The sequence below is a fragment of the Apteryx rowi genome, unplaced genomic scaffold (assembly GCF_003343035.1).
Source record: "Apteryx rowi isolate R43461 unplaced genomic scaffold, aptRow1 scaffold_142, whole genome shotgun sequence".
NCBI classification, from domain to species: Eukaryota; Metazoa; Chordata; class Aves; order Apterygiformes; family Apterygidae; genus Apteryx; species Apteryx rowi.
In genome coordinates this window covers 617,986-638,914 of record NW_020447664.1, presented here as the reverse complement: position 1 = coordinate 638,914, position 20,929 = coordinate 617,986, and the positions used below count along the sequence as shown (strand labels likewise).

The following is a 20,929-nucleotide window of genomic DNA, read 5'->3' as shown; positions in this document are numbered from 1 at the left end:
TGTTTCGATGGCTGATTCATTTCCCCGTTACCCTCCTGGCCTTTTCTGGAATACGAGTTGCTGTTAGTGCTGCCCCTGCGAACTGCAGAGCACTGTGCCTTCTCGACAGCAGAAATGTGTCATCCAGCGGGTAAGTGGGGAGGCAGCGAGAGCCTGAGCTGGCAGAGCAAGGCTGTGTGGCTGTGGCAAAGCCAGCCAGCAGGGACATGCTGTGATGCCTGGTGGGGCTTATTTTTGCCTAGCTGTAGGAAACAGCTATAAGAATACCAACAAACTAGTGACCTTGTCGGAGGGTGAGGCTCGGGAGGCAATCTAGGCAGAGCCACGCAGGAGGAGGCTGTTTCCCCTCAGCAGTGTGGTCCTTGTCCCTCTGGGACTGCCTGTGCTGTGTTGCATCAGGCTCTGCTGTGCGCTGCGTGGGGTTTCTTGAATATTTGTCTGCATTGCTGGATCATCAGCTCCTGTGCACTCAGTGTGTCATTAGAGGGCAATTAGATCCGGCTGGGCATTTGCTCGACTGCTGCTGGCACTGGGTTCTGGCAGTGCCTAGTGCTGCATCAGTGGTTGCTTTTTGGTTGTGGGGGTGTATGAAGTCAGCACTGGGCAGTTTTGCATGCTGGGAGGTCACAACGCAGTTACTGGGCCAAGATTGGGCCTGCTGAGAAAGCAGTTGTTCATGAGCTGTGGCAAGTCTCGAGTCTTGGGCTCTCAGCTTGCTCAGACTGGCTAAATCCTGTGCTATGGACCTTGCAAGGAGCAGGGTGTTGTTTGGTGCTTCCAAGGTGACTTGGACAATTGCAGCTTCTTTAATGTTTGCTGGGAGCAGGAGGGTTGCTCATTACCTTCCCTGATGGAGAAGTATGAGTAGCAGAGCAGACTTGTGTGGTGTGGGTGTTTGTGACTCCTTGTACCCCAGGGAAGGTTTTGCAGTGTTACGGGGAGCAGAGTCTGGACCGCAGATGCTAACAGAGGTCTCAAACCAGCCAAGATTGGCTTCTGAATCTGCTTTGGAAAGTGGCTGCCAGGGCTCAGCATCCAGAGATGACACAAGAGCAGCCCAGCCTCATGGAGCAGATGGGGATGCTCTGGCTGCCAGGACCCAGTGCCAAAGGGCAGCTGACCGCTGCTCACACCAAAGGCTCCTCAACAGCAGTTGGTGGAGAAGGAATTTCCAAGAGCTGAAACCCTTTGATGGAGGAACAAACAAACAAACAGCAGGAAATAGAGAGGCTTTGCTGCATAGTTGGGATGTTTTCTGAAGCGGTGCAGTGGTGGGGTCAGCTCTTAAAGGCGAAGCTCCAGGCAATCCTGCCATGGCAGCACCATTTCAGAGATTCTCTGAACATGCGTCTGCTCTCTGAAGCTCCGTGACAGCTCTTCTTGTTGGTGACCTCCACAATGGCACTCCTGAGCTCCGGTCCTGCGCCCTGTCCCTGGGCAGAGCTGGCTGGTGGGACTCCTCGTCCCTCAGCTGGGCGCTGGGAGAGCTGGGCAAGCGGGACACACACAGCAACTCTCCTTCGGGAGCTGGACAGTGTGGCTGAAACCTGCTGCGGTTGCTCTCCAGCCTGCTCCTCGTGTGATACGTCCCCGCTCTGCACAGCTCAGCAGGCCAAGAGGAGGCCTCATGCTCCGTCTCCCTGTGCTCACCTGCTGCACCCCAAGGCTGAAGTTGCCATCAGGCATGTTATCCTTAGAGGTGTCAGTTGGAGCCTAAGCAGAAGGTGTGATTTCTGATAAAACACAGGGAAAACGCAAGTGCTGGGCAGCTCACGAGACTGGCGCTTCGCCAGCGGTTCAGTGACTTTTGGGGACATGTCTGGATCCACCCTGGGCTGGCAGAGATTGAAAATGGGCACTTTCCTAATGCCTTCACAGTGCCTTGCAGGCTGATTGGGACACATCTCATGTTCACCCTCCCTAGACCCCCTCCAGATGGCAGCTCAGTGCGAGCCCGTGATGGGGTGCCTCTGAAAGATGCTCGCCCCCCGCGCTGGGGCCTGCCTGCCCCCCGCACCTGCACAGTGGCAGGGAGAAGGGCATCGCAGGGTAGGATTTGTCATTGCTCGCCACAGACGGGGGAGCGTTTGCGGTCTCTGCCGCGGGTAGCCTCACAGTGGCATGTGAACTGCATTTACCCACAGTGCCCTAAAATAAAAGCAAGAGAAGCAGCCTGTCCTGCTTGCCCCAGCGCCRTTCACGGGCACTCGCTCCCCATTTTTGCAGTAGGCTGTGCTGAGCTGTACCGGCAGGGCCCCTTCCTGGCACGGGAGTGCGGCCAGGGCCCTTGCTGGCTGAACAAGACGGGGCCGAGAGGCAGTACACGAGGTTTATAGCACAGCCTTGCTGGGCTAAGGCTGAAAACGAGGTACGGGACTAGGTTCTGCAGCCTGTTTTAGCAGCCAGGCTTCGGGACGTGGCCTGCTATGTGAGCAAAGACAGCTGTGCAATGGAGTAAGGACCTCTTGCAGGGATGGAGGCCTTTTCTGCAGCAACCACTGAGTGTCTGAAGTGCGAATATCTCCCCTGTTCCTGTGAATCCCGCTTGCAGGCGAGGGTGGGCCCAGGAGAGCCCTCCTGACACGGAGGCTGCTAATGGTCCCAAGTCATTAGGCAGGCAGGAGAGCACTCCCRAGCAGTGTCCTCTCCACATTGTTACAGAAATCTGTCATTTTGAAAATAATTAGGCCTGAGGTATTTTAGAGTGCCCCAGTGAATGAGCTGCACTCCATCCTTCTGCAGTGCCAAATGAGCGGACGGTCTGACTTATGCGGCTGAGCTCGCTGTGCTGCCGTTTGTTCCAACGGCATTTGGTCTAAAAAGGGAAGGAAACCAATTTAACCCAGACAGTGTGATTTATGGTCCCAGGCCTATTAGGAGGGTGATTTTAGCACAGGAGTGGGATGCAAAAGTTGAAGATGATGAGGGTCACTGGCCTTGAAGATCCATATTGGGTCCCAAGGAAAGGTTTTTGTACTTTGATGCACTGCAGCTGTTAAATCCAGTGGTGAATTGTTTCCCCCTTGTGAGCGGATTTAATTTTTAACTGAGCACTAAAAGGTTGCAGGGAAGAGCCTGTGTTTCGGCAGTAGCATGATTGTACAAAAGATGAGAAAGGGGTTGTGACTGCCTGCTGTGAGCACCTGCATCTCTGCGACTGTAGGTCCCGGCCAGGCAGGTGCCTCAGCCTGCTGCTGCTGCTGCTGAACATGAGCACGGGTGAGCCTCCACCCCGAGCCATGACAGCTTCGTTGCTGCTGCTGCTGCCACTTCCTTAAAGCCTCCTTTGCTGCCTGCCGTGTGATGGCTCTGTGCTGCTGAATCACCCCCTTCCCGGGGAGGGCCACCAGCCAGCGCTGTGTGGCGGGACTTGCTTTACCCCTTTCTCAAAGGTTGGTGTGTGTCCCCCAGACATGGTCCTGCCAGGCTAGCATCGCAGGCAGCAGGCTTCTGCAGGAGCTGGCTGATTCAGAAAAGGCTTTGCTGGCTCAACTTGTGCAGTCTTAAAGGAGAATTGGGTCTATGCAGCTGGTAGATTTTACCCAACAGGCTGCCTGAAGGCTGTTGAGGATTCATCCCTGAGATCATGCAGCTCCTACGTCTCTTGCATAGGTCTCCTCTGTGTTGGCATCCTGTGGCCTCAGAGGAGTTGCACACATGAAGGCTGCAGGCTCTGCCTGTCCATGGAGCAGATGTGCAGCACCAGTGCTGACCGCCTCTGGGGTACGGCAGCCAGGCTGGGCATGGGATTTGGAGGCCGCTCAGGCTCCAGCAATGCTCCGGCACATCCTGCCCCTGGGTTGAGGCACTCCCTGCTCTCCAGGAGAGCAGGCCCGAGGCTGCCAGCGGTTTTCTCCAGGCCTCTGCCATGCCGTGGGGTAGGGACTTGGCCTGCCCCCAAACTCAGCATGAAGATCCTCTTGTCTCTGCGGCACCCAGCAGCAGCAAGTGCTCGTGGGGCGGCATGCATTGGCAGAGCTTGGTGTCCACAGCAAGGGTTTTACCTTCCTGGGCGAGACTGAGAGCTCGGGAGGCGCAGGAGCTGAGCCCTTACCTTGCGTTGGCACAATTGCACCGCATGCTATTTTGGTGGAAGCAATGCCAGCTTCTCCAGCAAACACCACAGCTCTGCCTGCACACCACCTAGGCAGTGCCAGCGGCAAGGAGGCAGGCTTTGCTGAACAACACAGGGCTGTAAAGCCTCTCCTCTGGGGCAAATGCCCTGCTGTCCAAATGTCTTCTGTCAGAGCTCCTGACCGCAGGGAGCAATACTGGAACAGCACCGCGCGAACAGGCCAAGGGAGATGGCAGAAGCAGCGCAGGGACAGTGGGGTCGCGCTAAGGAGCGGGCACGGGCCGGCAGGCCTTGCGCGGGGGCGCAGGCCCTCTGAYGCAGCTGGCCGAGGGTGCTATTCCCAGGTCGGGGAGAGGAGCGAGGACGGCACATTCCTAGCCAGCACCGCCCCGAGCAGGACAGCATGTGCTTTGCATATTTGGTAGAAGAGAACACTACCCTCAGTTTTATTAATCACTGAATAATGAGCTGCACTTACAAGTTGTTACTAATCAGCCATCAGTGTGTGTCCATTTTTGGATTGCTAAGTCCATGCAGAAATGTAATCACCAAGAGCCAATTTCCTGCTCACAAATACAGGCCTTTTAAAGGTTTGGCATGTTGACTGTGTTCTGGTAGAGACTGTCGCCGTATATAATTTGTGCGTTACATGAGACCTTTATCAAGGAGTTATTGATGTCTCATTGAATATCTTAATCCTTTAACTCCTCAGTGTTTTCCACAGGAGTTTGTTGGAGGTGGGAGAGTGTGTGTAGGCTGGAAGAAGCGATTTGGATCAGCAGGGCAGTGGCTGAGCCTTGCAGCCCCTTTGGGCTGGTGGCATCCGTGCCACACAGACTCCTGTGCAGTGGAAGCTGCTGGGTGCGGCTGGAAGCCCAGGCTGGGCAGTTCTCCTGGCCCGTGCTGCCCTTCTCATGCCTCACACCAGCCACAACACTGGAGAGCGCTTTGCTCCTTGCTTCCCAAAATGCCCGTGTTTGCTCCCCGCTGAAGACAGGGTTGTGCCAAGTGTGTCGGTGCGGAGCTGTGGTCTTCTGGGGCAGCAGGGCTCACGTGCCTTGACCCAAGCCCTGCCAGCATGGGGCAGGCACGTCCTGCCACCTCTTTGCTAGCCATGTGCTGTTTCTGGCTGCTGCCTTGCCTGCTGGCTTGGTGCTTGAGTGTGGCTGTCATGTCCTCCTGCTGTTGACCTCTTCTCCCAAACTCCTTTGGACACTGACCTCTGGGCTCCAGCGCCTGGGGTGTGGAGGCACATGGTGTGTGTTGGTGGAGCTGTGTCCCAGCAGGCTTGCTGCCTGCAGTTCGGCTGCATCCCAGACCTCTCCGAGCCACCCCCTCCGCTGGTCGCTGGCCTTGCCGTGAGCAGTGTCAGCCTGGGGATGCTTCAGACTTGGAGCCTGGGGTGTCACCACAGCCTGACCACCCGGCATGGCCTCCTGAAGCACCTTGAGTGGCTCGAGGCAAGGGCTTTCCTGTGCACTTGGTGGGTGCCATTTGGAGATTGCAGCTATACATACTAGTTCTGCGGCCGCGGCACACACAACTCAGCAAGCAACACGTTCAGTTCAGTCTCGGGGCGGTGGGGAGCATCCGCAGGCATCCTTTCAAATCCATAGTCTTGATCTGTCTGCCTTTTTTGACATCCCCCCACTTTTGTCCCTCTCTCGAGTAAGGCAAGAGGGGTCAGTACCCCAAAGCAGGGATCTGTGTTGTCTCTGGCCCCAGCAGGCCCCTCTCTTAGCTGTTCCCAGTTAAGAGCAAGGCGTTGGTGGCTAGGACCCTTCATGTCCAGATTGGCCTCTGATCCTAAACCCTGTCCTCCGTGAGGAAACAAGATGTATCAGAGAGACATTAAAGCAATGACAGCATGTGCACTAACTGTATTTCTTTTGTCCCTTGCTCGTATCTGGGAATTGGGGTTGCTTTGCCCCTTGGTGACATTTTTCTTTCTGTGTTGATGAGGCTGTTGMACATCCCTGGGTGCATCATGTTCCCTGGAAAAGCAAAGCCAGGATTTCCTGGGTTACACAAGCTGCTCAGCTTTGGCTAAGACGCTCTGGGCCAGGCTGGTACTGAACCTACCCCCTCAGCTCCTTAAAGGGTTTAACATTTGCACATGGGAAATAAGCAGTTAGCAACAAGGGCCACTTTGTTACAAAAGCTCCTTCTCCAGGAGAAGGCCTGCGCTTGCCTGGCCAAGGTCTGGCAGGTGCCCTGGAGGGATGGGGAAGCGTATGTCTGAGGGCAGTAATGGCTACGGCAACTGCTCTGTGCACAGCCCCTGAGGGCCCCTGCTTGTAGTTAAAATACCTACCTGTTGTCAGCCCTTCCTGCGGCTGGGACTTGGCTGGAGAAGGCCCTGGCAGGCGAAGTTGGGAAGATCTGTGATTCACAAGGGACTTTGGAGCAGACCTGCAGGAGGCCAAGTCTCGGTTGCATCAGGAGCTCATGCCACACTTACTTACACTGGCGTATGTTTAAAGTTGCATTTGACTCATTCCTTAGCCCACATGGACAAACATCCCGGGCCTTTCCCCATGGCTGAGTTTTGCTTTCGTTACCCAAGCTTGCTCTCTGCTCCTGAAAGTGGAGTGCCGGTACTGTCTGTGCCCCGTTCGAGAGCTCTGCCTGCCCAGCGCTGGCTGGGAGGCCATGCTCTGCGCTGGAGAAGGCCAACCGTGCCGTGCTTCTGCAGCAGAAACTTTGAAGAGCCTATTCTGGCTGCAGCATTTGCTTTTCAGTGGTGGGGAAGTGGAGGAAGGGGAAACGGTCATTTTCCAGGAGATAATGTCAGTGAAACTAAGTCCTGGTAAAGGGACAGGAGCTGCCGGCTGCAAGCTGCGTTTAGCAAAGGAGAGGAGAAGGCCCCAGGGAGGTTTCTTGACCACACTCTTACGTCTCACTGAGGATAAGGTGGGAGAGCCACCCTCAGATTGGCAACAAGGAATGGTCACAGCTCCTATATGTCTATCCAGCCAAAAGGGAGAACTTATTTCTTTACAGAAAGCAGTGATGAGTTAAATGCACGTCTTTCTGCTCAGATACAAACAGGTTTAAAGGGCAGASTAGGCTTGAACGTTTGCACATGGCATTGCCCAGGTTGCAGGTGAAATGGCAAAAATGCTTCTGTGTTGGGCTCCATTAAAAAGTTTAATGTTCAGTATGTGTAGCTATCTTGCTTTGAGGCACTTCATGTTTGATTCCAATCAGAGGCTTCTGCATCTCCTCAGACCCTTCCACATGTGATGTTCTTAGACATGTGGGCTGCTCCCCGTGGAAGAGAAAGAGTACTTGGCAAGGACACACAATATTTGTGCTCACTGCAAAACCAGCATCTTGCAAATGAGAACCAGCGGCTGAGCACACCAGCCTTGCTGTGTGCCTCTGGTCTCTATTTCTAATATACAGATCAGCATCTATATGTCTCCCTCTCTGTTTAAAATACATTTCTTCTGTCCACCTAAGGGCAGCATCCACTTCAGATTATGATTCTCCTTTGAATTCAAGCCATCGTGGCCTGTGCAGGCCACTGTGACCCATCGCGTGAGGACTGCATTCGCATTAATGGCATTCTCATTCATGAGATGAGACCAGGGAAGGAGAGCTGAAGCTAATGGACAAGCAGGTGCTTGCAGAATGATGCCTGGTGATGGAAATGACTTGAACCATGCAGCCGTACTGCTGAATTAACGAGTGTATCAGCAGGCAAATTGCTGCCCTCACTGTAGGGGACCTCTGGAGCACAACAGCTCTCTCTGGTCCCTGAAGCATGCTGGTATGAGCCAGGAAGGAGCAGGATAAACAGCTATGCTGTTAGCAGTACTGTACCTCATTACACCTGCACTTAAGGCAGTGGTATGTCTCCTGCTAACATAGACCAGTAAATGCAAAAGGCAGCATGTTCAAAGAGGTAAAAAAAGAATAATTTTGTCACACTGCCTAGTGAACCTGCAGATCTTGCTGCCACAAGATGCCGTTGGGGCCCGGAGTCAGGAATCAAAGCAGTGTGAGGCATGCACGTGGCTTGCCAGGACATCACTGGCCGCCTTGGAAGGAGTAAAATTCACCAAGGATAATATTGTCCTGCTTTCCCGGATGAGGAGAGGAAAGAGCTCTGCTCAGCCCAGGTCCCCAGGCTGTGATGCACGTGGCAGCTGGGACCTTGTCTCTCCTCCCTGCTTCATGAGAGCTCCCCAGAGCCATGCGAGCCTGCCTGAACTGGTGCGAACAGCCTGCTGGATGCACCCGCCTTAATTTCAACCCTCTATTAACAGCAGGGAGAAGAAGAATGTTTTTTACAGTTCCCCTGAAAACTCTCCAATATCAGCAGAAAAGTGGTGTAGACCAGCTGGAGCTGCCCCCCATCCCTTTAATCCTCCCAAGCTGGCTTACAGGCCCCCACTAAGCACTTAAGCTCAGAAGCATTTATGCTTTAATTTTCTCTGCCTCCCTCCAGTTTTGACCTCTTTGTGGGTCAAACCAAAATGCCTTCTCCCACTGCTGCATTAGTGTGGGCTGTGCTTCCCTTGTTAGGGTGAGGGCACGAGCGCTTCTGCGTCTGACCTGCTGCCTGGCCTCGAGCCTCTCTGTGCCGTAACATACTTGGGGAAGCTGGGCCTGAGGGGCCACGGAGGAAGGGAAAAGAGGAATGTGGTTCCTGGAGTCAGCTGAGGGCTAAGGGCTCCTGGTAGCGTGCTCAGCCAGCTTTCCAGGGGCCCTGAACAGCCTGGCCACCCCGAGATACGCTGCTCTCCATGGTCAGGTGCGAGAGGCTGAAGGGCTGGAGCAAGCAGCGAGCTTGGCTGTTGGCACCTTGTTTGGGAAAAGTTCGAGGTGTGGAGTGAGCGCAGCCTTGCAGGGAAGCCTCCTGCCAGCTTCAGAGGTGCTTTGGCAGTGGCACAGAGCAGAGGAGTGCGGTGTGCCTGTATTTCGTTGCTCCTTCTATGGGAATGACTATGTTTGCCAGCAGCTACAGRTCGGGATAATGCCTCCATCCATTTATTTTCTAGCTCAGTAATTTAAAAACATATTTCGAAGCAGCAAGAGCGTGCACTTGTTATTTTAGTTTGTGTTTAGGCTGGCAGGGCTGCTGTTGACCTGGGCATGGAAAGTGAAGGCAGCCTGTGTTTCCCGTCTGTGGGAGGAACAGCGTGCTTGGCTGGCTCGTGCGAAGGGCTTGGTCTCTGGAGCACACTCAGCCCGTGGCCTGCAGTCGCTGGTCTCAACCGGAGAGGCTCCAGCGACAAAGCGTGTCCTGGAGGCGCTGGGCTGCAGCTGCTACATCCCCTACCCTGCCAGGCAGTCGGCAGATGGCCCAAACTCTGCCAGGGCTGGCAAGAGCTGGAGTCAAACCAGTGAACTCCAACAAGAAGTTTAGTAGCCCATGAATGTTTATTGTGCCCAGGTCCCTTAATTTTCATCACTTTATTGCATGGCTACTGGCCTTCACTTCTCTCCTTTAGGAGAGGAGAGGGATTGCATCGGATGCATGCACTGGTGAGGCATGTACAGTGTACATGCATGGTGCATGATTGCGTTAGCTCTGCCCAAGGGAAAATACTGCAGCCTTTCCCGGAGCATCCTCTGACCGCAGCCTCCATGGGGCTGGCCCAGCATTCGTTACAACTGGTGTCTGGATCCGCTTTTCTGACCAGGCTTTGCATTTCCGTGGCTGCAGGGCTTGAAGGAGGACCAGCATGTTGTCACTATTTCTGGAGATGCCACTGCACGGGGAGGGTCCGCATCCTTGACAGCGAGGCTGGCAGTGGCTGTGCTGCCAGTGCAGCAGGGTTTCAGCCTCTTGAACATCTCTGATGGGTACAAACATGCAAGCCTAGTCCACAGACTATGTGGGGGCAGTGCCAGGTGCTTGCTGTTGGTATCCTGATCCTGCAGCAGCTGATGTTCCCGTGTAACTGGCCCTCATGGTCACTAACTCATCCACGCTAATGTTTCTGCTGGGATTGAAGCCCAATGTGCTTAAGGGCTTGCTGATATCTCCCAGTGAGACTGTGCCCCCAGCCCGAAGAGAGCCTGGGATGCCTGGTTGCTGGTCTTTTTACCACCAGGTTTCTCTTCAACGCTGATGCTTCTCCATTTGTAGCTAATAACAAACCTGTTGGCTCAAGGGCAGAAGGTGCCCAGCACTGTAATTAATCCCACGGGTGTGCGCGGTGCTTCGGGCAGCCCCACCACGCTCCCCGGGAGCCTCACCGGCTCGGGACACAGCGGCACAGGCACTCGCCAGGCCTTTGCGCCTCGCTGCGTGAGAAAGGGAGAGAGACCTGCCAAGTACAGGTAATACACGGAACGATTTCTTCTCTCCGCAGAAGCTATTCTCAGCAGCGTAACAAGAAGGTATTTTAAAACATGGTATTACAGCTCTGCCTTGAAGCCTGGCTTTGAACACTGTGTAATCAGGCCTCGTGCTTGCCAGCGTGCAAGGCAGCAGCAGGCTGGTTATTTCGGAGGCAGACGGCGCGGGCGCGTCTCGCGGAGGCCGCGCGGGACGGTGCCTTGGCAGGCGCTGGTGCGCGGGAGGAAGCCGGGCCGGAGGGCCGTGTGCTCGGCCGGCAAGGGAAGTCCTTGTGGAATTTTTTTTTTTTATCTGGGCTGCCTGGGCCCTGTGTTTGAATGCTTGGAAATGCTGCTCTCCAGATGTTTCCTAGCACATGCAGGCTCTGTTTATAAACAGCTCCTCAAAGCAAAGCCCCTCGGCGCGGGGTAGCCCTCCGCCGCGGGGCGTCGGGGCTGCCGGCAGGCGTTCGCACCGACCGCCCTGCAAAACTCCCCGGTGTTTTCTTGCGGTGTCGGGGGCCCCGGGTCATGTCTGGGAACGTTTTTTCCCCTCCCTTGAAGAGGGGCCATGGTCAGCCTGCTGCTTAGCGAAGGTCTGAAATGCCTTCTCTTCCTTTCTCTTCCCCTCCTCCCAGCCAGCAGTTTCCTGCTGCTTTTCATCCTTGCGATAGCAGGGATCTCCGGGCTGCCTTCCTGCCTTTGCTGGAGGCCTTTCATTGCCGGGCAAGCGGGAGCGGGCTCTTCCCGGTCTGATCTCTCCAGCTAGGGCTGCCGGTGTTGCAGAAAGGACCCCAGAGCCTTGGCCGGTGTCGCTGTGGCCCCGCTCGTAGCTTTGCGCTGGCCGGTGCGCTCGGGAGCAGCCCTGCTGCGGCTGGGCGCAGCGGAGAGCYGGGGGCTCCCGCGCCACCGCCTCGGCCCCGGCGGCCCCACGCCTCCCGGACGCTCGGAGGCCTGCGTRAACATGCTGATCTGCACGGACAAGCCTCACCTCCACGGGTGCGGGATGCTCAAAACCACCTTACCCTTGAGCCTTACTGTGCAGCGCAGCTTATTGGTGTTGCGAGTCGGGTCCGCGTTCAGTTCTCAGCCAGACTCCCTGCAGGCAGCGCTGCCCCGAAAGCGTCTGTGGCGAGTTTGGTGCTGAGCCGGCAAACCTGCGCCACGCCGTGAGCTGGCGAGGGGAGGAGGAGGCTTGTCGCGGGACGTCGGTGTCGGCAGCCCGGCAGCGTGGGTCGTGCCTGCTGCTTGTGCTCACATGCAGGCCGGGGCGCCGCATGCTCTGCTGAGTCCTGCTGGCAGACGGGTTTGCCTGGGAGCGCTGGGGGCAGAAACACAGGCTGCTGGCGTCTGCCAGTGCCTCAGGGCACCATCTCCCATCCCTCCTGGGCTGTCTGCTGTGGGCAGAAGCTCCCCGCGGCAGCCAGAGGGAGCACGGTGCAGAGGGACGGCCTGCGTAGCCCCAGCAGAGCGGGGATGCTGAAGCCTCCATCCCTGGGTGTAGCCCGGAGAGCCCACGTGTGGTGCGTTCGGAGGTCCGTTCCCTCCTGCGTCGTCCTTCTTGCTCAGACGGGGCCCGGCTCTGGCCTATGGAGGAATCGTCTTGCCGTGTGGACTTTGTGATTCACTGATTTCTGTTTTTACTGTGGTTGGGGGGAACTGTGTGTTTTGCACAGCTTGTTCCGTTGTTGTGGAGCACCTGCTAATTGTGATTTTTCCAGAACTGCAAGATGTTTCCATGTGTGCTTTCTCCGTTGAAAAACACCTGCAGCTTCATTTCCCACAGAGAACATTATACAGAGCACAGTCTAAAATTGTGCACTTGGCAGTTTGGTTACAGAAGAAAAATAGCAGGCTGTCCCCAAAGCRGTCGGTAGGTTGATTATAAATGTCAGTGACTTCCACTGGGGACAGCAGGAGGTAACCCCTTTTGCCACCCAGAGGTCTTTGCCCCTCCGTGCTAGCAGCACAGACACTACCTTGACCAAATCTCTGAAGGGACCATCTTGGCCTGGGGACCAGGCTGCTCCAGAGCCTCTCTCAGGTCTCCTTGCTGTGACGAGGGGCCTGCAGGAGTTTGGGACTGGGAGACATTTCCATTGAGCTCCCCGGATCCTGGAGCTCCCTGGATCCTGGCAGCTTGTGCAGAGCTTTACCGATCCCCTTGGATTTTCTTCCCACGTTTTGTCAAAATTTGAACCAGGAGCAAAGGGGAGATTTGAGACAGGGCAGAGCGAAGGGGAGGTGCAAGCCRGGATAACTGTTTGGCTGGTTGATGTGTTTTCCCTGGGCCTTGTCTCCTCTAARGAAAACACTCTTGCACCACCGCTCCTTCTTCCACTCCCCCTTCCCGGGTGGGTACCCTGTGGCCAGGCTCTGCTCTACCCTGGTTCCTGAGAAGGGGACAACCAAAAGCCCCCACRGGACAGACGAAAGCGGAGGGAAGTCCAGGCTGCGGGCTGCACGGATGCTGGTGGCAGCCCTGCCAAAGTACCTTTGCCTCGGCTGGCCCCAGCCCAGCGCCGCGAAGGTTGCGGCGGCGCGCTGCGAGCAGGCGCCCGAGCTGTCGGCACCGTGGAGCCGTCGGCGGCTCTCTGAGCTCCTCACGTCCGGGCGCGCTGCAGGTTTGCCCCCGGCCGGCTCCCCGGGGGCTGCACGTGCTCCCCTCTCCCCCGCTCCGCTGTGCTCCCTGCACGCGCTGCAAGCGGCRAATGGCTTTTTCGTGTCAGCCCTGGCCCGGGCGGGGAGGAAGCTGTGAAACAATTGCGGCTTGTTTGTCTGTCTCCTCTCTCTGCAAAAACCAGCACGTTGTTCCCTCCTCATCAGTGCTCCTGCATTTACCTGGATTAGCCATCCCGGAATAATCCGCTGGGAAAGGACACTGCTCAAAACTTGATTGAGTCATTTCATACAGATCTGCTTTCGCCCTCGCGGAGGCCTGGCCGGGACCTGCGGCTGGCAGCGGGAGACGCGGCCGGCAGCTGGGCGGTGCCGAGGGCTGAGGCAGTGTCATTTTTCCTATTATAGCAAGCTRCTTGCAGGGGTTGTGATTTAGTCCCTCGCCAAGCAACCTGGCAGCAGCTTGGACAGCATATGTTTTTGGAAATAGGAGTGCGAAACAAATAATCAGTTCCACTGCTCTGGAGTTTGAAAGGCACCTCCCTCTGCTCTCACCGTCTCCCTTCYGCCAGATTTTTTCATCGTTTTTTGAGCATGAGGATTGCTTTCCAGCATTGCTAGAAATATGTAGAGAGAGCAGAAAATGTGGAGATGGGCTTGAGCCAGTCTCCACTCAGCCCATGGAGCTGCACAGTTGCGCTCAGCCCTGTATCTGGACCAGCTCCTGAGGCTGATGAGCGCAAGGCTGGATGCAGYCTTTGCACGTGGAGCTTCAGCCTAACGCCACGTCAGAAGGGCTGTGTTTCCCATTTTCTGTGGGCATCCACAAGTCTTCTTTGTGGTGGCCTGGTGTCTGTCCCGAAGACATAACTGCTCTTTGCACTGGCAGAGCCCTTTTATCTCTTCCCTGTGCTTTAGATCAAATGACCATTGCTGCCCTCAGGCTCRAGGCCTCCATCCTCTGTCTTTCCTTCTCCAGGAGGCATGGAGACAGCTGTTCAAAACTGRGCCTTACTTCCATGGGAAACTGGCACTTTCAAAAATCCCTTTCCATCCTGAATGAGACAAAAGGGAAGAGTATAAAAGCCTTAATGAAATGAGAAATTTCAGAGTTTCGAATCCGAAGCATCTAAATGGAAAATTGTAAGGAAGTGATGCTATGTTATGGTTCTGGTTCTCCTGATCAGGAAATAAAAAGTGTACTCCCAACTGGCATTCTTGATAGATCCACGTTTTCTGCTGGGGTAATTCTCCTGGTGATGGCTGAATCCTGGCTCTCATCTTGGCCGGTCACGCAGCYCTCCTGTGACTCACCTGTGCAGGGCTCCTCTCAAGACCCAGGGGATTCAGAGGAAAGACCAAAGGGTTGGATTTGATTATCTGATCTCTGCASAAGCCATAGGATTCCCTGAGCTAATGCCTGTTAGAATTGAACACAGCTTTTTAGAAAAAAAGTTTTGATTTAAAAGTTCCCAGCGGGGGAGTATCCACCATGACTTTAGGTTGTTCCAGTGGCAAATTTTGTATCTTCTTTGTCTGAATTACTCCAGCTTCACCTTCCAAACATGGGACCATATTAAAGCTTCGTATGTTAAATCCAAGACATCCACCAACAAATCTGTTTCCCCTGTACATACATAGAGACTTTGATCRGTGTCTGATAAATTCAGACAGGAACCAGAGACATGCTTGGTTTATTCTTCTTAACCAAAGCATTGTCCCTCCCTGACATCTTCACAGCAAGGCACAAWGAAGTGGCATAGCTTTGCCTTAAGTGTTGGGGCTGGGCTGAGAGAGCAGTACTGGCAGCCCTGTGCTGTCTCGAAGATCGGGGTGGCTGGTCCCCAGGTCCCCTCTGGCCTGGCATCTGCCTTGCAAGCTCTGCGTGCTCTGAACTGCCTGGCTTTCAGCAGAGGATGCTGCTTGGGGGCAGAAGACTTTCCGTCTGAATGGAAGTGATTTGTGGGGGTGGATTCAACCCCAGCTGAAGCTCCTGGATAAGAGCATGGGGTGAATTCAGTCTCTGCAAGTGGGAACAGCTTGTGTGGGTATGGTGGGGTGTGCTCACTGCCCCAGGGTGAAGTAAGGAGCCAAAGACATTTTTGTGCTGCTTGCTTAGGWAGTCTAAATTTTTCCCATTTGAATCACCTTCTTGAGTTTTTGTGTTTCTAGACTTGCACCACTTTGTTCTCCTTGGCAGCTGGAAATTAGCTGGTCAGGATTGCGCCTGCCAGAGCTGCTATGTCTAAGCCTTCCTAGGGCTGCAAATGCTGAAGGCAGTGCTTATTTAGGTAATGAAGTGTTGCCACTGGATTTCTTTTTTTTATTATTTTTCAGAAGTATTTCTGCTGATCTGAGGGATTTATTTCAAGCCTTCTTTTTGCACAGCCTTGAACTGGGGCCCATCTTTGGGCTGGAGCTTCTCTGTGATCAAATAGTAATAGTGACGCTGTGCGCTCTGCTGCCGAGGTTCCGTTCGCTGCAAGATATTTTCCAAGCCGTGTTTTCCCGGCTGCCGTGCCATATAGCTGCTACACAACWTTGATAAAAATTTGGAGTGGCAGAGCAGGTTAACCCAAAGCTCCCAAAAAGCAACCCCAGAGTTATGGTGCCCCAGAGTGAGTCAGGCGAAAAGGCCCGTCTGTGTCCCTGTGTCCTGTGATCACAGAGCTAGGAGGGGACCTGCTGGCTGTGATGTCCTAGATCCTCTCCTCCCAGAGCACTGCACGGAAAGGACCTCTCGGTGCTGCCAGCAGGGCTGGAGCGAGGCCTTGGGAGAGCGGGGCACCTCTCTGGGCTCTGCAGGTGGCCGGCTTGGGGCCGGCGTGCCCCAGTCGGCTGCCGCGTGGGCACCCGGTGCTGCTGGGTGAAGGAGGAGGAGGAGGAGGGGGGAGGGAGCAGATTGTGCCCCGCGCTGTTGGGGGGGCTGTGCGCAGGGGGGACGACACCGGGCGCTGGCCGTGGGAGCACGGCGGGGCTGCCCGCGGGAGRGGAGGCGAGGGCAGCGCCTGCCGGCTGGGCAGCGGGACGGGGAGGCTCCGCGCGCTAGAAATGGGATGCGCAAGCTTTGGCACCGCCTCGGCTGCTCCGACTGGATTTGCGCCATGGCAGGAGTGCCGCGGAGCGGAAAGCAGTCATTTAATCGTTTCTCCTGCTTTCAGACCTCTTTCCCGTCCCTTCCCCTGCACGGAGAGCTGCAGGCGTTGTTACGCCGTGGCTCTGACGGCGGCCGGGGCAGTGGTCGCGCTGTTGCTGCAGCAGGAGCAGGAGCGCGGTCCCCGAAGCCTCCAGGACGGCTCTTTCGCTGGTTATCTCCACGGTGCATGCGGGGAGGAGGGGACTGGCCATGCAGGCACGCAGGGTGGTGTCCCTGTGCACGCTGCGGCTGAGCGGGAGCTGGCCGTCCCCCGCCTCTCCRACTGCAGCTCGCCGAGTGTTTATCTTTGGCAGATTCTTTGTTTAACCAAATCCCGTGCTATCGCCGCGCGGCAAAGCTCTGCATTGTATCTGGGTGAAACAATGTCCCTGCAGGAAGCCACAGGAGTCAGGCTGGGCTAATCGCGGGACTGCGCCGCTGCCCACCTTCAAAGCAGGCTGCTGGGGCGGACGGGGCCGCTGGCTGCGTTAATGGGACGCTGCTTTGAAGGTCTCTATGGGAACAGTGTTAGTGGGGCCTCAGAGATCATTTTTGGCAGGAACAAGAAGGGATTTAGCTTGTTCTGGAGGGAGCTCCTATAGCTGTAGTTCCTGTTGGAACTAGAGGGTCAGTTTTAATGACTTCTTGTCATCTTAAACAAATGGGAGAGATTCCAGTACCTTAGCATGGGTCTCACTTGGGGCAGTGTCCTAGGCTGGAGCCACTCGGAGAGACAGCAGGCACCAAGAGCAAAGTGTGGCCAGTTCTCCTTTACTATTTTCATTTCAATTAGCTTGTCCAACAGGGTTTCAGCCTGTTCATGGGCTCTTTCCAAGGGTCCATAATGGGCAACAAAGACAAGAAAGACTGTTGTTGGAAGGCTAATCTTTACTATATGGGAGCCAGAGAATTTGGAAGATGTGTATTGTGTCCGTATATGACAGACACTGAAAACCCTTGGCTTAATATTTGTTTTTAAGAGTAACTTCAACCCTGTCCCTGACATTTTCCATCTGTTGGTTTCACTGAAGAGAGAWGCTGAGGAACCAGGTCTGCTTTGACATTTGTGAAGCACTTGGAAATCCTTGGGTGGGTGCATGGCTGACATAGAGTCACAGTCCATTAACCTGACCATCACAAGGCAGGCAATGTGGCTGACGTGGGGTCAGCAGTGCCAATGTGAGTCAGCAAGGGCTCTAAGGAGAACAAGTCTGGTCTAGAAGCTCTAAGGACTGTAACCAGATCACAGCTTTAGTGGTTAAGAGCAGCTTTCTTGACGTGATAGACTTTTTTTTTTATCCTGTTCAGCCCACTGTTGCTCAATATTTTTACCACTGATCCGGGGAGAAACAAAAAATGCCAATAGCRTTTGCAGACTACACACAAATGGATGAGTCTGTCCCACAGACAGACCTGACCTACTTTGTAAGGCTCACTGAAACAATGTGCATTTCAGCAAAACAAAAAGCTAGCTCCTACTGCCAGGACCAGTGAACGCGTCCCTTGCCCTGCATTTGTGGCGTGTATCCTGGAAGGCAGCAGCTCTGGAAAGGACTGTAAGAACCTGGCATTTATTGGCTGAGAAGCACGTCTCATCCTTTGACCTAAGCATGAGGGTTGTGGTTTCATCTCTCTACACAGCCATGTGAGCAGTCACAGGGTCCTGTGTCCAGTTTACTCATCAGAACGATGTTGGTAAAAACAAAAGAGGCTTTAGAAGAGAGCAAAAAGAATGATTTGAGGTCTAGGCAATATCCTGTGCAAGGAGACAGAGAAAGAGCAGCCTATGGAGCACCAAGCTGCAGTGGGAGATTAGGTACCTCCAGCTAGCAGAAGAGAGCACTGTGAGATCCCTCAGGTGGATGGTAAGTTCAGTGCTTTAGCGAGCAAGGTAACTGGCTATGGAGTAATGGCCCTGGAAATGAAAAACTTTCTGTCACCTGAGGGCTTTAGAGTATGCAAGACATCTCTTCCCGTGTGACCCACATGACACAAGAGGCCATGGTTGAGAGTCTCTGGGCTGTATGATGCAGCCACATGGTCCAACAGTCCTTCTGTTGAAGCAGTTATTGTGCATCAGTTTTGTACCTGGCTTGCCTTCCTGGTTGTGAAAAATTTAAGAGTCCCAGCATGAGGTTTTAGTTTTTTGGGTTCTCAGAGATGCTACGAGCAGGAGACTGAGCTGTGCACAGAGTGCATTAGATAGTAATTTCCAGCTCTGCCCAGACTGTACCTGGCTGCTCTTTGCCCTGCAATCACTAACACCAATGTTACTCTATTTCCTCTTCCAGGCACACGTTCTGGCAGTATCGCCGCGAGAACCCCCAAACCAAAGTGGGGGACCCCCCTCCTGATGGGCTGCCTGGCTTCAACAGCGGCGTCCTGCTCCTGAACTTGGAAGCCATGAGGCAGTCCAAGCTCTACAACCAGCTGTTGGAGCCTGCCATGGTGCAGAAGCTCACAGAGAAGTACCACTTCAAGGGCCACCTTGGGGACCAGGATTTCTTCACCATGATTGGGATGGAGCACCCAGAACTGTTCCACGTGCTTGACTGCACGTGGAATCGGCAGCTTTGCACATGGTGGAAGGACCACGGCTACAGTGATGTGTTTGACCAGTACTTCCAGTGTGAGRGTGAGGTCAAAATTTATCATGGGAACTGCAACACCCCGATCCCTGAAGACTAGGGCACCTGCCTCCTCTGGGAGCAGATCTGCCTGCCTTTGGCTGGTGACTGCAACAATTCCTACAAAGCCGTACAAGAGCCATACAAAACCATAGTGGCTGCACCAGCAGTCCTCCTGGAAGGGTGGCCAGCCTGATTCATTGCATCCCTGGGGGATCCGCATCCCAGAGGGATTCCTGATCCCTGGAGACCCCAGGAGTGTTCACTATCCCACTACCTATAGCCTCATAGCTCCAGGAGAAAGTGCAGTTTAGTGGCTAGAGCAGGACACTTGCAGTCGACCTGCCTGGGCTCCATTCCTAACTCTGACACTGGCTCACCTTGTGATTTTGGGCAAGTCCATGGTGCCCATCTCTGCTACAGTCTCTTGCCAGCATTGACTGCCCCCCCAGGCCTGGGGGCTGCACACAGCAATGCTAGGGACAGCTGAAGGGCTTTCAGGTGGTCGCTGCTTTTGCACACTTGCTGAGGGTGCTGGCTCTGTGGGTGCTGTGCAGCACTGCGTTATCTAACGGTTGACAGGAGTTCACAGCTAGGCGGCTGGGGTTTCATTTTAGCRTTCCTTGGTGGCCCATTTCTGCACCTCATGCAGAGCATCCGTCTGGTCCGTCTCAAGAGCAGACACTGTCCTCAGGTCATCTTCCTTTTGAAGCATTCCAGATAGGCAGAAGGGTTTTAAAGACTGACAAAGCTGCTTTAAATTGGGTTACCTGCGAACAAAAATTGAATGCTAGATGAGCTTTAAAGCCTTCCATTGGTTCTTCTTAGCAATAAAAGCTTTACTGCCGTATCTTGTCTTAAAAGCATTCAGTGAGCGTGTACAAATAGGTTCATTTTTGTAGCTTTGTCTTTAACCTTTTGTACTGTAATAAAGCTGCAGATGTAAAACACACTTTTCTGGTTTTCTGCAGCACAACTAAAGTCATGTGTCATAGGAGTTTTTGTGTTCTTTTTATCATGATTAAAAAGTAGTTGATATACATCTGTTGGGCAGATGAAAATGGTGCCCTGTGTAGCTTACCACTGTGTTTAATCACGTCTGTCCTGAGTGAGTGATGCAATAAAATTACTCAGTTCACGTACTGTGTGTGTGAGAGCGAGATAGTTACTGGCAGCAATGATGGTGACTGTGCAGAGCCTTTGCACATGTAGACGTGTGTGTCCAAGCCCTGTCTGGGTGGACATGCGTCGATCCCCTGGTCTGTGTTTTGGAGGGATGGTCATCTCCAGGACAGCGGGCTGCGTGCGCTCTCTTGCTCGGATGGTGTGGGGAAGGCCCCTGTGGGACCAGCTCAGAGAAAGCAATTCCCATCTCATGGGCTCAGCATCCTTTAAGGCAGAGGAGTAGTTTCCCTTGAGGAAGAGGAGGAAGGACCCCCTTCCCCTCCTGGTTCTGTTGAGAAAAGTTTTGGTTGGTTTGGGTTTTTTTTGGCAGGGCCATTCAAGCAATTATGTCAGTTCAGACGTGTTCAGGGTGCGGGTGTGTGCACATGTGCAATTTTACCGTGCCTCTTATACCTCCATGTAGCCAATAACTAATTCTCACTGTACCTGCAGTTTTGTGTTTAAGCAGGTGTTTGCTGCCTCACTATACTCTGCATCAGGGTCAAAGCTGCCCAAGCTTTCGCTGGAGCTTGGTGGCACTGTTTATACCAATGGCCAGATTACGTTCGTCGCAGCATCACTGGCTTCTGCAGCTTTCAGCCCCTGCGCTCGGCAGGAGAAGAGCTGCCAGCAGCGCACCTGAGCTCTCCACTGCGGCTTGAAGTCTAAACAGGCTGATAACACAAAGTGAGAGATTTTCATGTAGCACCTGGATTTAAAAAGAAAATCATCCATCACCATAATCGAGGCTTGTTTAGAAGGAGCCATCTGTGCCATGAATGACCAGGCTTCAGGCCTGGTCTGCATCGCTGCTCCTTAAAAAAAATCCTGTCTGTGCTGTCTTGGTAGGAGGTTGCAGACTTTTGCATGCATTTTTGTAAGAGGGGATGGCACAAGTGCATTAAGCCGCTTTCTGAACTGCTTTATTTAAATCAAGCTGGTGTGTGCGTGTGTGTGTGCATATGTGTGCGTGCATGTTTGGTGTGCACATGCGAGAGAGAGAGAAGGACTTAA

The 20,929-nt window shown here is 54.2% G+C and overlaps 1 protein-coding gene across 1 annotated transcript in view; it reads left to right on the top strand.

The window, feature by feature from the left end:
- The window catches only part of XXYLT1 (xyloside xylosyltransferase 1), a 75,825-nt gene extending 55,931 nt beyond the window's left edge, over window positions 1-19,894 (top strand). Inside the window, exon 5 of the mRNA XM_026058076.1 lies at window positions 18,416-19,894. Coding sequence (XP_025913861.1) covers window positions 18,416-18,812 — 397 coding nt within the window. The 3' untranslated portion in view covers window positions 18,813-19,894. The remainder of the gene's footprint in view (window positions 1-18,415) is intronic.
- The last annotated feature ends 1,035 nt before the right edge of the window (window positions 19,895-20,929 follow it).